Source organism: Stegostoma tigrinum, chromosome 16 (genome assembly GCF_030684315.1).
Source record: "Stegostoma tigrinum isolate sSteTig4 chromosome 16, sSteTig4.hap1, whole genome shotgun sequence".
Classification (NCBI taxonomy): Eukaryota; Metazoa; Chordata; class Chondrichthyes; order Orectolobiformes; family Stegostomatidae; genus Stegostoma; species Stegostoma tigrinum.
Window position 1 is genome coordinate 38,242,340 of NC_081369.1, and position 14,318 is coordinate 38,256,657.

General features: G+C 58.5%; 1 protein-coding gene across 1 annotated transcript in view; it reads left to right on the forward strand.

The window, feature by feature from the left end:
* LOC132210637 (zinc finger protein ZFPM1-like) overlaps nucleotides 1-13,874 on the forward strand; it is a 284,906-nt gene extending 271,032 nt beyond the window's left edge. Inside the window, exon 4 of the mRNA XM_059651716.1 lies at nucleotides 13,818-13,874. Within this exon, the coding sequence (XP_059507699.1) occupies nucleotides 13,818-13,861 (44 nt within the window). The 3' untranslated portion in view covers nucleotides 13,862-13,874. The remainder of the gene's footprint in view (nucleotides 1-13,817) is intronic.
* The last annotated feature ends 444 nt before the right edge of the window (nucleotides 13,875-14,318 follow it).

Sequence of the window (14,318 nt, forward strand, 5' to 3'; positions counted from 1 at the left end):
TGTGTGTGTGTGTGTGGTGGAGTGCTTTGTGTGTGTGTGGTGGAGTGCTGTGTGTGTGTGTGTGGTGGAGTGCTGTGTGTGTGTGTGATGGAGTGCTGTGTGTGTGTGTGGTGGAGTGGTGTGTGTGTGTGTGTGTGTGGTGGAGTGCTGTGTGTGTGTGTGTGTGTGTGTTTGTGCGTGGTGGAGTGCTGTGTGTGTGTTTGTTGTGGAGTGCTGTGTGTGCGCCTGGTGGAGTGCTGTGTGTGTGTGCGCGTGGTGGAGTGCTGTGTGTGTGTGTGCGCGCATGGTGGAGTGCTGTGTGCGTGTGTGGTGGAGTGCTGTGTGTGTGTGTGTGTGTGTGTGTGGTGGAGTGGTGTGTGTGTGGTGGAGTGGTGTGTGTGTGTGTGGTGGAGTGGTGTGTGTGTGTGTGTGGTGGAGTGGTGTGTGTGTGGTGGAGTGGTGTGTGTGTGTGTGTGGTGGAGTGGTGTGTGTGTGTGTGTGGTGGAGTGGTGTGTGTGTGTGTGTGGTGGAGTGCTGTGTGTGTGTGGTGGAGTGCTGTGTGTTTGTGTGTGTGGTGGAGTGCTGTGTGTGTGTGTGTGGTGGAGTGCTGTGTGTGAGTGGTGGAGTGCTGTGTGTGTGTGGTGGAGTGCTGTGTGTGTGTCGTGGAGTGCTGTGTGTGTGTGGTGGAGTGCTCTGTGTGTGTGTGTGTGTGTGTGTGTGTGGTGGAGTGCTGTGTGTGTGTGTGTGTGTGTGTGGTGGAGTGCTGTGTGTGTGTGTGTGTGTGGTGGAGTGCTGTGTGTGTGTGTGTGTGTGGTGGAGTGCTGTCTGTGTGTGTGTGTGTGTGTGTGTGGTGGAGTGCTGTCTGTGTGTGTGTGTGTGTGTGGTGGAGTGCTCTGTGTGTGTGTGTGGTGGAGTGCTGTGTGTGTGTGTGTGGTGGAGTGCTGTGTGTGTGTGTGTGGTGGAGTGCTGTGTGTGTGTGTGTGGTGGAGTGCTGTGTGTGTGTGTGTGGTGGAGTGCTGTGTGTGTGTGTGTGGTGGAGTGCTGTGTGTGTGTGTGTGGTGGAGTGCTGTGTGTGTGTGTGTGGTGGAGTGCTGTGTGTGTGTGTGTATGTGTGGTGGAGTGCTGTGTGTGTGTGGGTGTGTGTGTGTGTGTGTGTGTGGTGGAGTGCTGTGTGTGTGTGTGTGGTGGAGTGCTGTCTGTGTGTGTGTGTGTGGTGGAGTGCTGTCTGTGTGTGTGTGTGTGTGTGTGTGGTGGAGTGCTGTGTGTGTGTGTGGTGGAGTGCTGTGTGTGTGTGTGTGTGGTGGAGTGCTGTGTGTGTGTGTGTGTGGTGGAGTGCTGTGTGTGTGTGTGTGTGGTGGAGTGCTGTGTGTGTGTCTGTGTGTGTGTGTGTGGTGGAGTGCTGTGTGTGTGTGTGTGTCTGTGTGTGTGTGCTGGAGTGCTGTGTGTGTGTGTGTGTCTGTGTGTGTGTGCTGGAGTGCTGTGTGTGTGTGTGTGTGTGTGTGGTGGAGTGCTGTGTGTGTGTGTGTGTGTGTGTGTGTGTGTGTGGTGGAGTGCTGTGTGTGTGTGTGTGTGTGTGTGTGTGTGTGTGTGTGGTGGAGTGCTGTGTGTGTGTGTGTGTGTGTGTGTGGTGGAGTGCTGTGTGTGTGTGTGTGTGTGGTGGAGTGGTGTGTGTGTGTGGTGGAGTGCTGTGTGTGTGTGGTGGAGTGCTGTGTGTGTGTGTGTGTGTGTGGTGGAGTGCTGTGTGTGTGTGTGTGTGTGTGTGCGCGCGTGGTGGAGTGCTGTGTGTGTGCGTGTGTCGGGGGAGTGCTGTGTGTGTGCGTGTGTGGGGGAGTGCTGTGTGTGTGTGTGCGTGTGTGGTGGAGTGCTGTGTGTGTGCGTGTGTGGTAGAGTGCTGTGTGGTGGAGTGCTGTGTGGTGGAGTGCTGTGTGTGTGCGTGTGTGGTGGAGTGCTGTGTGTGTGCGTGTGTGGTTGGAGTGCTGTGTGTGTGCGTGTGTGGTGGAGTGCTGTGTGTGTGTGTGTGTGTGTGTGTGTGTGTGTGTGGTGGAGTGCTGTGTCTGTGTGTGTGTGTGGTGGAGTGCTGTGTGTGTGTGGTGGAGTGCTGTGTGTGTGTGTGTGTGTGTGTGTGGTGGAGTGCTGTCTGTGTGTGTGTGTGTGGTGGAGTGCTGTCTGTGTGTGTGTGTGTGGTGGAGTGCTGTGTGTGTGTGTGTGGTGGAGTGCTGTGTGTGTGTGGTGGAGTGCTGTGTGTGTGTGGTGGAGTGCTGTCTGTGTGTGTGTGTGTGTGTGGTGGAGTGCTGTGTGTGTGTGTGTGTGTGTGTGTGGTGGAGTGCTGTGTGTGTGTGTGTGGTGGAGTGCTGTGTGTGTGTGTGTGGTGGAGTGCTGTGTGTGTGTGTGTGGTGGAGTGCTGTGTGTGTGTGTGTGGTGGAGTGCTGTGTGTGTGTGTGTGGTGGAGTGCTGTGTGTGTGTGTGTGGTGGAGTGCTGTGTGTGTGTGTGTGGTGGAGTGCTGTGTGTGTGTGTGTGGTGGAGTGCTGTGTGTGTGTGTGTGTGGTGGAGTGCTGTGTGTGTGTGTGTGTGGTGGAGTGCTGTGTGTGTGTGTGTGGTGGAGTGCTGTGTGTGTGTGTGTGTGTGGTGGAGTGCTGTGTGTGTGTGTGGTGGAGTGCTGTGTGTGTGTGTGTGTGTGGTGGAGTGCTGTGTGTGTGTGTGTGTGTGGTGGAGTGCTGTGTGTGTGTGTGTGGTGGAGTGCTGTGTGTGTGTGTGTGTGGTGGAGTGCTGTGTGTGTGTGTGTGTGGTGGAGTGCTGTGTGTGTGTGTGTGTGTGTGTGGTGGAGTGCTGTGTGTGTGTGTGGTGGAGTGCTGTGTGTGTGTGTGTGTGTGTGTGTGTGTGTGGTGGAGTGCTGTGTGTGGTGGAGTGCTGTGTGTGTGTGTGTGGTGGAGTGCTGTGTGTGTGTGTGTGTGGAGGAGTGCTGTGTGTGTGTGTGTGTGGAGGAGTGCTGTGTGTGTGTGTGTGTGGTGGAGTGCTGTGTGTGTGTGTGTGTGGTGGAGTGCTGTGTGTGTGTGTGTGTGGTGGAGTGCTGTGTGTGTGTGGTGGAGTGCTGTGTGTGTGTGTGTGTGGTGGAGTGCTGTGTGTGTGTGTGTGGTGGAGTGCTGTGTGTGTGTGTGTGTGGTGGAGTGCTGTGTGTGTGTGTGTGGTGGAGTGCTGTGTGTGTGTGTGTGTGTGGTGGAGTGCTGTGTGTGTGTGTGTGTGTGGTGGAGTGCTGTGTGTGTGTGTGTGTGGTGGAGTGCTGTGTGTGTGTGTGTGTGTGTGTGGTGGAGTGCTGTGTGTGTGTGTGTGTGGTGGAGTGCTGTGTGTGTGTGTGTGGTGGAGTGCTGTGAGTGCTGTGTGTGTGTGTGGTGGAGTGCTGTGTGTGTGTGTGTGTGTGTGTGTGTGTGTGTGTGTGTGTGTGGTGGAGTGCTGTGTGTGTGTGTGTGTGTGTGTGTGGTGGAGTGCTGTGTGTGTGTGTGTGTGTGTGTGTGTGTGTGTGTGTGTGTGTGTGGTGGAGTGCTGTGTGTGTGTGTGTGTGTGTGTGGTGGAGTGCTGTGTGTGTGTGTGTGTGTGTGTGGTGGAGTGCTGTGTGTGTGTGTGTGTGTGTGTGGTGGAGTGCTGTGTGTGTGTGTGTGTGTGTGTGTGTGTGTGGTGGAGTGCTGTGTGTGTGTGTGTGTGTGTGTGGTGGAGTGCTGTGTGTGTGTGGTGGAGTGCTGTGTGTGTGTGTGTGGTGGAGTGCTGTGTGTGTGGTGGAGTGCTGTTTGTGTGTGTGTGTGTCTGTGTGTGTGTGTGTGGTGGAGTGCTGTGTGTGTGTGTGTCTGTGGTGGAGTGCTGTGTGTGTGCGTGTGTGTGTGGTAGAGTGCTGTGCGTGTGTGTGTGGTGGAGTGCTGTGTGTGTGTGTGTGTGGTAGAGTGCTGTGCGTGTGTGTGTGGTGGAGTGCTGTGTGTGTGTGTGTGGTGGAGTGCTGTGTGTGTGTGTGTGTGTGTGTGGTGGAGTGCTGTGTGTGTGTGTGTGTGTGTGTGGTCGAGTGCTGTGTGTGTGTGTGTGTGTGTGTGTGTGTCTGTGGTGAAGTGCTGTGTGTGTGTGTGGTGGAGTGCTGTGTGTGTGTGTGCTGGAGTGCTGTGTGTGTGTGTGGTGTCGTGCTGTGTGTGTGTGTGTGTGTGTGTGGTGGAGTGGTGTGTGTGTGTGTGTGTCTGTCTGTGGTGGAGTGCTCTGTGTGTGTGTGGTGGAGTGCTGTGTGTGTGTGCATGTGTGGGGGAGTGCTGTGTGTGTGCGTGTGTGGTGGAGTGTGTGTGTGTGTGTGTGTGTGTGTGTGTGTGGTGGAGTGCTGTGTGTGTGTGTGTGTGGGTGGGGCGGAGGGCTGTGTGGGTGGGGCGTAGGGCTGTGTTTGTGTGGCGGACTGCTGTGTGTGTGTGGCGGAGTGCTTGTGTGTGTGTGTGTGGCGGAGTGCTGTGTGTGTGTGTGTGTGTGTGGCGGAGTGCTGTGTGTGTGTGTGTGGCGGAGTGCTGTGTGTGTGGTGGAGTGCTGTGTTTGTGCGTGTGTGGTGGAGTGCTGTGTGTGTGTGTGTGTGTGTGTGTGTGTGTGTGGTACAGTGCTGTGTGTGTGTGTGGTGGAGTGCTGTGTGTGTGTGCATGTGTGGGGGAGTGCTGTGTGTGTGCGTGTGTGGTGGAGTGTGTGTGTGTGTGTGTGTGTGTGTGTGTGGTGGAGTGCTGTGTGTGTGTGTGTGTGGGTGGGGCGGAGGGCTGTGTGGGTGGGGCGTAGGGCTGTGTTTGTGTGGCGGAGTGCTGTGTGTGTGTGGCGGAGTGCTTGTGTGTGTGTGTGTGGCGGAGTGCTGTGTGTGTGTGTGTGTGTGTGGCGGAGTGCTGTGTGTGTGTGTGTGGCGGAGTGCTGTGTGTGTGGTGGAGTGCTGTGTTTGTGCGTGTGTGGTGGAGTGCTGTGTGTGTGTGTGTGTGTGTGTGTGTGTGTGGTACAGTGCTGTGTGTGTGTGTGGTGGAGTGCTGTGTGTATGTGGTGGAGTGCTGTGTGTGTGTGGTGGAGTGCTGTGTGTCTGTGTGGTGGGGTGCTGTGTGTGTGTGGCGGGGTGCTGTGTGTGTGTGGCGGGGTGCTGTGTGTGTCTGTGTGTGGTGGAGTGCTGTGTGTGTGTGTAGTGCAGTGCTGTGTGTGTGTGTAGTGCAGTGCTGTGTGTGTGTGTAGTGCAGTGCTGTGTGTGTGTGTGGTGGAGTGCTGTGTGTGTGTGCGTGTGTGGGGGAGTGCTGTGTGTGTGCGTGTGTGGTGGAGTGTGTGTGTGTGTGTGTGTGTGTGTGTGGTGGAGTGCTGTGTGTGTGTGTGTGTGTGTGTGTGTGTGTGTGTGTGTGTGTCGGTGGGGCGGAGGGCTGTGTGGGTGGGGCGGATGGCTGTGTGTGTGTGGTGGAGTGCTTGTGTGTGTGTGTGTGGCGGAGTGCTGTGTGTGTGTGTGTGTGTGTGTGTGTGTGTATGTGGCGGAGTGCTGTGTGTGTGTGTGGCGGAGTGCTGTGTGTGTGTGTGTGTGTGGCGGAGTGCTGTGTGTGTGTGTGTGGCGGAGTGCTGTGTGTGTGTGGTGGAGTGCTGTGTTTGTGCGTGTGTGGTGGAGTGCTGTGTGTGTGTGTGTGTGTGTGTGTGTGTGTGTGTGTGTGTGTGGTACAGTGCTGTGTGTGTGTGTGGTGGAGTGCTGTGTGTGTGTGTGGTGGAGTGCTGTGTGTGTGTGTGGTGGAGTGCTGTGTGTGTGTGTGTGGTGGAGTGCTGTGTGTGTGTGTGTGGCGGAGTGCTGTGTGTGTGTGTGGCGGAGTGCTGTGTGTGTGTGTGTGGCGGAGTGCTGTGTTTGTGTGTGTGGCGGAGTGCTGTGTGTGTGTGTGTGTGGCGGAGTGCTGTGTGTGTGTGTGTGTGTGGCGGAGTGCTGTGTGTGTGTGTGTGTGTGGTGGAGTGCTGTGTGTGGTGGAGTGCTGTGTGTCTGTGTGGTGGGGTGCTGTGTGTGTGTGGCGGAGTGCTGTGTGTGTCTGTGTGTGGTGGAGTGCTGTGTGTGTGTGGTGCAGTGCTGTGTGTGTGTGTAGTGCAGTGCTGTGTGTGTGTGTGGTGCAGTGCTGTGTGTGTGTGTAGTGCAGTGCTGTGTGTGTGTGTAGTGCAGTGCTGTGTGTCTGTGTGGTGGAGTGCTGTGTGTGTGTGTGTGTGGTGGAGTGCTGTGTGTCTGTGTGGTGGAGTGCTGTGTGTCTGTGTGGTGGAGTGCTGTGTGTGTGTGTGGTGGAGTGCTGTGTGTGTGTGTGGTGGAGTGCTGTTTGTGTGTCTGTGGTGGAGTGCTGTGTGTGTGTGTGTGGTGGAGTGCTGTGTGTGTATGTGTGCGCGTGGTGGAGTGCTGTGTGTGTGCGTGCGTGGGGTAGTGCTGTGTGTGTGCGTGCGTGGGGGAGTGCTGTGTGTGCGCGTGCGTGGTGGAGTGCTGTGTGTGTGTGCGTGTGGTGGAGTGCTGTGTGTGTGGTGGAGTGCTGTGTGTGTGGTGGAGTGCTGTGTGTGTGCGTGGTGGAGTGCTGTGTGTGTGCGTGGTGGAGTGCTGTGTGTGTGCGTGGTGGAGTGCTGTGTGTCTGCGTGGTGGAGTGCTGCGTGTGCGTGGTGGAGTGCTGCGTGTGCGTGGTGGAGTGCTGTGTGTCTGCGTGGTGGAGTGCTTCGTGTGCGTGGCGGAGTGCTGCGCGTGTGTGGTGGAGTGCTGTGTGTGCGTGTGTGGTGGAGTGCTGTGTGTGTGTGCGCGTGTGGTGGAGTGCTGTGTGTGTGCGCGTGTGGTGGAGTGCTGTGTGTGTGCGTGGTGGCGTGTGGGGGAGTGCTGTGTGTGTGCGTGTGCGCGTGGTGGAGTGCTGTGTGTGTGCGTGTGTTGGGGAAAGCTGTGTGTGTGCGTGTGTTGGGGAAAGCTGTGTGTGTGCGTGTGTGGTGGAGTGCTGTGTGTGTGTGGTGGAGTGCTGTGTGTGTGAGCGCGCGTGGTGGAGTGCTGTGTGTGTGCGCGTGTGGTGGAGTGCTCTGTGTGTGTGTGCGCGTGTGGTGGAGTGCTCTGTGTGTGTGTGAGTGTGTGGTGGAGTGCTCTGTGTGTGTGTGAGTGTGTGGTGGAGTGCTGTGTGTGTGTGTGTGTGTGGTGGAGTGCTGTGTGTGTGTGTGGTGGAGTGTGGGGGAGTGCTGTGTGTGCGCGTGGTGGAGTGCTGTGTGTGTGCGTGTGTGGGGGAGTGCTGTGTGTGTGCGTGTGTGGTGGAGTGCTGTGTGTGTGTGTGTGTGTGTGTGTGTGGTGGAGTGCTGTGTGTGTGTGCGCGCGTGGTGGAGTGCTGTGTGTGTGCGCGTGTGGTGGAGTGCTGTGTGTGTGTGTGTGGTGGAGTGCGTTGTGTGTGTGTGTGGTGGAGTGCTGTGTGTGTGTGTTTGTGGTGGAGTGCTGTGTGTGTGTGTGTGTGTGGTGGAGTGCTGTGTGTGTGTGTGTGTGGTGGAGTGCTGTGTGTGTGTGTGTGGTGGAGTGCTGTGTGTGTGCGTGTGTGGTGGAGTGCTGTGTGTGTGTGTGTGTGTGTGTGTGTGTGTGTGTGGTGGAGTGCTGTGTGTGTGCGTGTGTGGTGGAGTGCTGTGTGTGTTTGAGTGTGTGGTGGAGTGCTGTGTGTGTGTGTGTGTGGTGGAGTGCTGTGTGTGTGTGTGGTGGAGTGCTGTGTGTGTGTGTGTGGTGGAGTGCTGTGTGTGTTTGTGTGTGTGTGGTGGAGTGCTGTGTGTGTGTGTGTGGTGGAGTGCTGTGTGTGTGTGTGTGGTGGAGTGCTGTGTGTGTGTGTGTGGTGGAGTGCTGTGTGTGTGTGTGGTGGAGTGCTGTGTGTATTTGTGTGTGGTGGAGTGCTGTGTGTGTGTGTGTGTGTGTGTGTGTGTGTGGTGGAGTGCTGTGTGTGTGTGTGTGTGTGTGTGTGTGGTGGAGTGTGGTGGAGTGCTGTGTGTGTGTGGTGGAGTGCTGTGTGTGTGTGGTGGCGTGCTGTGTGTGTGTGTGTGCGTGTGGTGGAGTGCTGTGTGTGTGCGTGCGTGTGGTGGAGTGCTGTGTGTGTGCGTGTGTGTGGGGGAGTGCTGTATGTGCGCGTGGTGGAGTGTGGGGGAGTGCTGTGTGTGCGCGTGGTGGAGTGCTGTGTGTGTGCGTGTGTGGTGGAGTGCTGTGTGTGTGTGAGTGTGTGGTGGAGTGCTGTGTGTGTGTGTGGTGGAGTGCTGTGTGTGTGTGCGCGCGTGGCGGAGTGCTGTGTGTGTGCGTGTGTGGTGGAGTGCTGTGTGTGTGTGAGTGTGTGGTGGAGTGCTGTGTGTGTGTGTGTGTGTGTGTGTGGTGGAGTGCTGTGTGTGTGTGTGTGGTGGAGTGCTGTGTGTGTGTGTGTGGTGGAGTGGTGTGTGTGTGTGGTGGAGTGGTGTGTGTGTGTGGTGGAGTGGTTTGTGTGTGTGTGGTGGAGTGCTGTGTGTGTGTGTGTGTGTGTGGTGGAGTGCTGTGTGTGTGTGTGTGTGTGTGTGGTGGAGTGCTGTGTGTGTGTGTGTGTGTGTGGTGGAGTGCTGTGTGTGTGTGTGTTTGTGGTGGAGTGCTGTGTGTGTGTGTGTGGTGGAGTGCTGTGTGTGTGTGTGTGTGGTGGAGTGCTGTGTGTGTGTGTGTGTGTGGTGGAGTGCTGTGTGTGTGTGTGTGTGGTGGAGTGCTGTGTGTGTGTGTGTGTGGTGGAGTGCTGTGTGTGTGTGTGTGGTGGAGTGCTGTGTGTGTGTGTGTGTGGTGGAGTGCTGTGTGTGTGTGTGTGTGGGGGAGTGCTGTGTGTGTGTGTGTGTGTGGTGGAGTGCTGTGTGTGTGTGTTGGCGTGTGTGTGTGTGTGGTGGAGTGCTGTGTGTGTGTGTGCACGTGGTGGAGTGCTGTGTGTGTGCGTGTGTGGGGAGTGCTGTGTGTGTGCGTGTGTGGGGGAGTGCTGTGTGTGTGCGTGTGTGGGGGAGTGCTGTGTGTGTGCGTGTTTGGGGGAGTGCTGTGTGTGTGCGTGTGTGGGGGAGTGCTGTGTGTGTGCGTGTGTGGTGGAGTGCTGTGTGTGTGTGTGCGCGTGGTGGTGTGCTGTGTGTGTGCGTGTGTGGTGGAGTGCTGTGTGTGTGTGCGCGCGTGGTGGAGTGCTGTGTGTGTGTGTGTGTGGTGGAGTGCTGTGTGTGTGTGTGGTGGGAGGGAGTGTGTGTGGGGTGGGGGGCGCAGAGGGACTGTGTGTGTATGTGTGTGTGGAAGGAGTGTGTGTGTGTGGGTGGAGGGAGTGTGTGTGTGTGTGGGGGGAGGTGCAGAGGGGCGTGTGTGTGTGGGGGGGATTAGTGTGTGTGTGTGCGGGCGTGGGGGTGTGTGTGGGTGGTAGGAGTATGTATGTGTGGTTGGAAGGAGTGTCTATGTGTGGGTGGAGGGAGTGTGTGTGTGTGGGGGGGGAGGGTGTGTGTGTGTGTGTGTGGCATGGGGGAGGGTGTGTGTGTTTGGGGCGAGGGTGTGTGTGTGTGTGGCAGGGGGGAGGGTGTGTGTGTGTGTGGCAGGGGGGAGGGTGTGTGTTGTGTGTGGCAGTGGGGAGGGTGTGTGTGTGTGTTGGGGGGGAGGGTGTGTGTGTGTGGCAGTGGGGAGGGTGTGCGTGTTTGGTGGAGGGTGTGTGTGTGTGGGGGAGGGAGGGTGTGTGTGTGTGGCAGGGGGGTGAGGGTGTGTGTGGCAGGGGGGAGGGTGTGTGTGGCAGGGGGGAGGGTGTGTGTGTGTGTGGGGGGGAGGGGGTGTGTGTGTGTTGGGGGGGAGGGTGTGTGTGTGTGGGGGGGGGAGGGTGTGTGTGTGTGTGGGGGGGAGGGTGTGTGTGTGTGTGGGGGGGGAGGGTGTGTGTGTGTGGGGGGGGGGGAGGGTGTGTGTGTGTGTGGGGGGGGAGGGTGTGTGTGTGTGGTGGGGGGGGAGGGTGTGTGTGTGTTGGGGGGAGGGTGTGTGTGTGTGTTGGGGGAGGGTGTGTGTGTGTGTTGGGGGGAGGGTGTGTGTGTGTGTGTTGGGGGGAGGGTGTGTGTGTGTGTGTGGGGGGGAGGGTGTGTGTGTGGGGGGGAGGGTGTGTGTGTGGGGGGGAGGGTGTGTGTGTGGGGGTGGAGGGTGTGTGTGTGGGGGTGGAGGGTGTGTGTGTGTGTGGGGGTGGAGGGTGTGTGTGTGTGTGTGGGGGAGGGTGTGTGTGTGTGGGGGAGGGTGTGTGTGTGGGGGGGGAGGGTGTGTGTGGGGGGAGGGTGTGTGTGTGGGGGGGGAGGGTGTGTGTGGGGGTGGAGGGTGTGTGTGTGTGTGTGGGGGAGGGTGTGTGTGTGGGGGGGGGAGGGTGTGTGTGTGGGGGGGGGGAGGGTGTGTGTGGGGGGGGGAGGGTGTGTGTGTGGCGGGGGGGAGGGTGTGTGTGTGGCGGGGGGGAGGGTGTGTGTGTGGGGGGGGGAGGGTGTGTGTGTGGGGGGGGGAGGGTGTGTGTGTGGGGGGGGGGGAGGGTGTGTGTGTGGGGGGGGGAGGAGGTGTGTGTGTGGCGGGGGGGAGGGTGTGTGTGTGGCGGGGGGGAGGGGTGTGTGTGTGGCGGGGGGAGGGTGTGTGTGTGGCGGGGGGAGGGTGTGTGTGTGGGGGGGAGGGGTGTGTGTGTGGGGGGGAGGGTGTGTGTGTGGTGGGGGGAGGGTGTGTGTGTGTGGTGGGGGGGAGGGTGTGTGTGTGTGTGGTGGGGGGAGCGTGTGTGTGTGGTGGGGGGACTGTGTGTGTGTGTGTGTGTGTGTGTGTGTGTGTTGAGGGGGAGCGTGTGTGTGTGTGGTGGGTGGACTGTGTGTGTGTGTGTGTGTGTGTGTGTTGAGGGGGAGCGTGTGTGTGTGTTGGGGGGGAGCGTGTGTGTGTGTTGGGGGGGTGGGTGTGTGTGTGGGGGGGAGGGAGCGTGTGTGTGTGTGTGGCGGGGGGAGGGAGACTTTGTGTGTGTGTTGGGGGGCAGGGAGACTCTGTGTATGTATGTGTTGGGGGGGAGGGAGACTGTGTGTGTGTGTGTGTGTGTGTGTGGTGGGGGGGAGGGAGACTGTGTGTGTCTGTGTGGGGGGGGCGGGGAGTGAGACTGTGTGTGTTGGGGGGGTGGTGGAGGGAGACTGTGTGTGAGAGTGGGGGGGTGGGGAGGAAGACTGTGTGTGTGAGAGTGGGGGGGTGGGGAGGAAGACTGTGTGTGTGAGAGTGGGGGGGGGTGGGGAGGAAGACTGTGTGTGTGAGAGTGGGGGGGTGGGGAGGAAGACTGTGTGTGTGAGAGTGGGGGGGTGGGGAGGAAGACTGTGTGTGTGAGAGTGGGGGGGTGGGGAGGAAGACTGTGTGTGTGGAGAGTGGGGGGGTGGGGAGGAAGACTGTGTGTGTGTGTGTGTTTGGGGGTTCGGGAGGAAGACTGTGTGTGTGTCGGGGGTAGGGAGACTGTGTGTGTGTGGGGGGGCGTGTGGGGTGGGGTGGAGGGAGAAATGTGGGGGGCAGGAGGGAGACTGTGTGTGTGTCGGGGGGAGAGGGAGACTGTGTGTGTTGGGTGGGTAGGGGAGACTGTGTGTGTGTGGCGGGGGGAGGTGGGCGACTGCGTGTGGGGAGGGGGAGGAGGGAGACTGTGTGTGTGTCGGGGGGAGAGGGAGACTGTGTGTGTGTGTCGGGGGAGGGAGACTGTGAGTGTGTGTGTGTGTGTGTGTGTGTGTGTGTGTGTGTGTGTGTGTAGGAGGGGGGCGGGGAGCGAGACACTGTGTGTGTGTGTGTGTGTGTGTGTGTGTGTGTGTGTGTGTTGGGTGGTGAGGGAGGGACTGTGTGGGGGCAGCAGGAGTGTGTGTGTGGGGCGGAGAGAGAGTGTGTGTGGGGTGGATGGAATGTGTGTGTAGTGGGGAGGCAGTGACTGTGTGTAGGCAGGGCGTGTGTGTGTGGGGGGTGGCAGTGACTGTGTGTAGGGGGGTCGTGAGTGTGTGGGGTGGATGCAATGTGTGTGTGGGGGGTGGCAGTGACTGTGTGTGGGGTGGGAGGAAGTGTGTGTTGGGGGGGGCGTGAGTGTGTGGGTGGATAGAATGTCTGTGTCGGGGAGGGAGTGTGTGGGCGAGAGAGTGACTGTGTGTGGGGTGGGAGGAAGTGTGTGTTGGTGGGGGGGGGGGCGTGTGTGTGTGTTGGGTGGATGGCGTGTGTGTGTCGGGTGGATGGAATGTGTGTGTGGGGGGGAGGGAGTGCATGGGCGGAGAGAGTGACTGTATGTGGGGGAGGGAGTGAGTGTGTGTGTTGGGGGGGTAGGGAGTGTGTGGGCGAGAGAGTGACTGTGTGTGGGGTGGGAGGAAGTGTGTGTTGGGGGGTGCGTGTGTGTGTCGGGTGGATGGAGTATGTGTGCACTGTGGATGGAGTATGTATGGAATGTGTGTGTTGGGGGGAGGGGAGTGCGTGGGGTCGGGGACTGTGGGTTGGGTGTGTGGGGTGAGTGTGGGAGGGGAGTGATGCGAGGTGTGATGGAGTGATGTGGGGAGTGATGGGTTGGGGGGGGTAGTGTGGAGGAGTGTCATTGGGCAGGGAGAGTGTTGTGGTGTGGGGGTGGGGAGGGGGTGTGTGGCGGAGGGGACTATTGTGGGGGAGTGGAGTGGCGGGGAGGGGTGTATGTGGAGTAGGGGACTTGTGGGGGAGTGGAGTGTGGGGGGGAGGGGTGGGGTGTGTGGAGTAGCGGACTGTTGCTGGGGACTGGGGAGTTTGGGAGTGGGGAGCGGAGTGATGGGGTGGCGGGGAGTGTGGAGGCTGGGACTGTTGGGGGGAGTGTGGAGGAGGGGAGGGGTGTGTGTGGAGGAGGGGAGGGTGTGTGTGGAGGAGGGGAGGGAGAATGTGGAGGAGGGGTCTGTTGGGGGGTGTGTGGAGGAGGGGGGTGTGTGGAGGAGGGCGGTATGTGGAGGAGGGGAGGGGGAATGTGGAGGAGGGGAGGGGAATGTGGGGGAGGGAACTGTTAGGGGGTGTGTGGAGGAGGGGAGGGGGTGTTTGGAGGAGGGGACTGTTGGGGGAGTATGGCGGAGGGGAGGGGGGAGTGTGGCCGGAGGGGAGGGGAGGGGGGAGTGTGGCGGAGGGGAGGTGGGAGTGTGGAGGAGGGGAGGGGAGGGAGGTGGGTGTGTGGAGGAAGGAAGGGGAGGTGGGTGTGTGGAGGAAGGAAGGGGAGGGGGGAAGTGTGGAGGTGGGGAGGGGAGGGGGGTGTGGAGGAGGGGGGTGTGTGCAGGAAATATGTGTGCGCGTACACAAGACAATGGGTTTGTGTGAGTATGCACACGAAACAGAGACTGTATGTGTGTGTGTGTTTACGTGTGTCAGAGCCTCTGTGTGTGTGTGTGTGTGTGTGTGTGTGTGTGTGCGCAAGCGTGTGCACGATTCACAGACTGTGTTTGAGTACCTGCGAGCGAGGGACAGTTTGTGTGTGTCTGTGTGTGCGTACCAGAGACTCTGTTTGATTGCACGTGTGTGCGCGAGCCTGGCAAAGACTGTATGTGCGAGCGTCAGCCAGCCACAGACTGTGTGTGTGTGTGTGTGTGTGTGTGTGTGTGTGTGGTGTGTGTGTGTGTGTGTGTGTGTATTTCTGCATACACACGTAAGCCACTCACTCACCCAGAGACAGTGTCTGTGTGCGCCCGCGAGCCAGCGCCAGGGTCGGTGTGTGTGAGAGTGTGCCCGCAGGCAGCGCCAGGGACAGTGTGTATGAGCGTGGGGAGAGAGAGAGAGAATAGTGCGACATGAACCTAAATTCCAGTTGAGACTGTCTTCATGTGTACCGAAATTGGCTATCAGCCTCTTCTTGCCGACTCTAAGTTGTTGTGTATCTCGAATTCTGTCTTGAAGGAAGTTTCGCTGAAGATCTGAGGCTGAATGTCCTTGACTGCTGAAGTGATTTCTCACCACAAGCAAATACATTGACAGCATTTTCTTCCTGAGGAATCATTGAAACAACTACATAGCAATATCATGAAGTTCCATCCCACCATCAGATTTGCCATGGACTACTCTTTAGGATCAGTCTCATTCTTGGACACTCACGTGTCTATTAAGGACAGATACCTCAGTACATCACTCTATCACAAGCTGACAAACTCACAATGCTGCACTTCTTCAGCTTTCTCATGCAACATATTAAAAAAGCCATCCCTTATGGAGAAGCCCGATGCGTACAAAGGATCTGTTCGGATGAGGGGGAACACAAGGCACACCTGAAAGTACTGAACACTGAGTACTGGACACCCTCATAGGCAGGGGATACAATGTTCAACTCATCAATCACCACCTTCAACATGCCACAGTGAAAACCATAATGACCTCTTCAGAAGACCGACGTGGGATATGTCC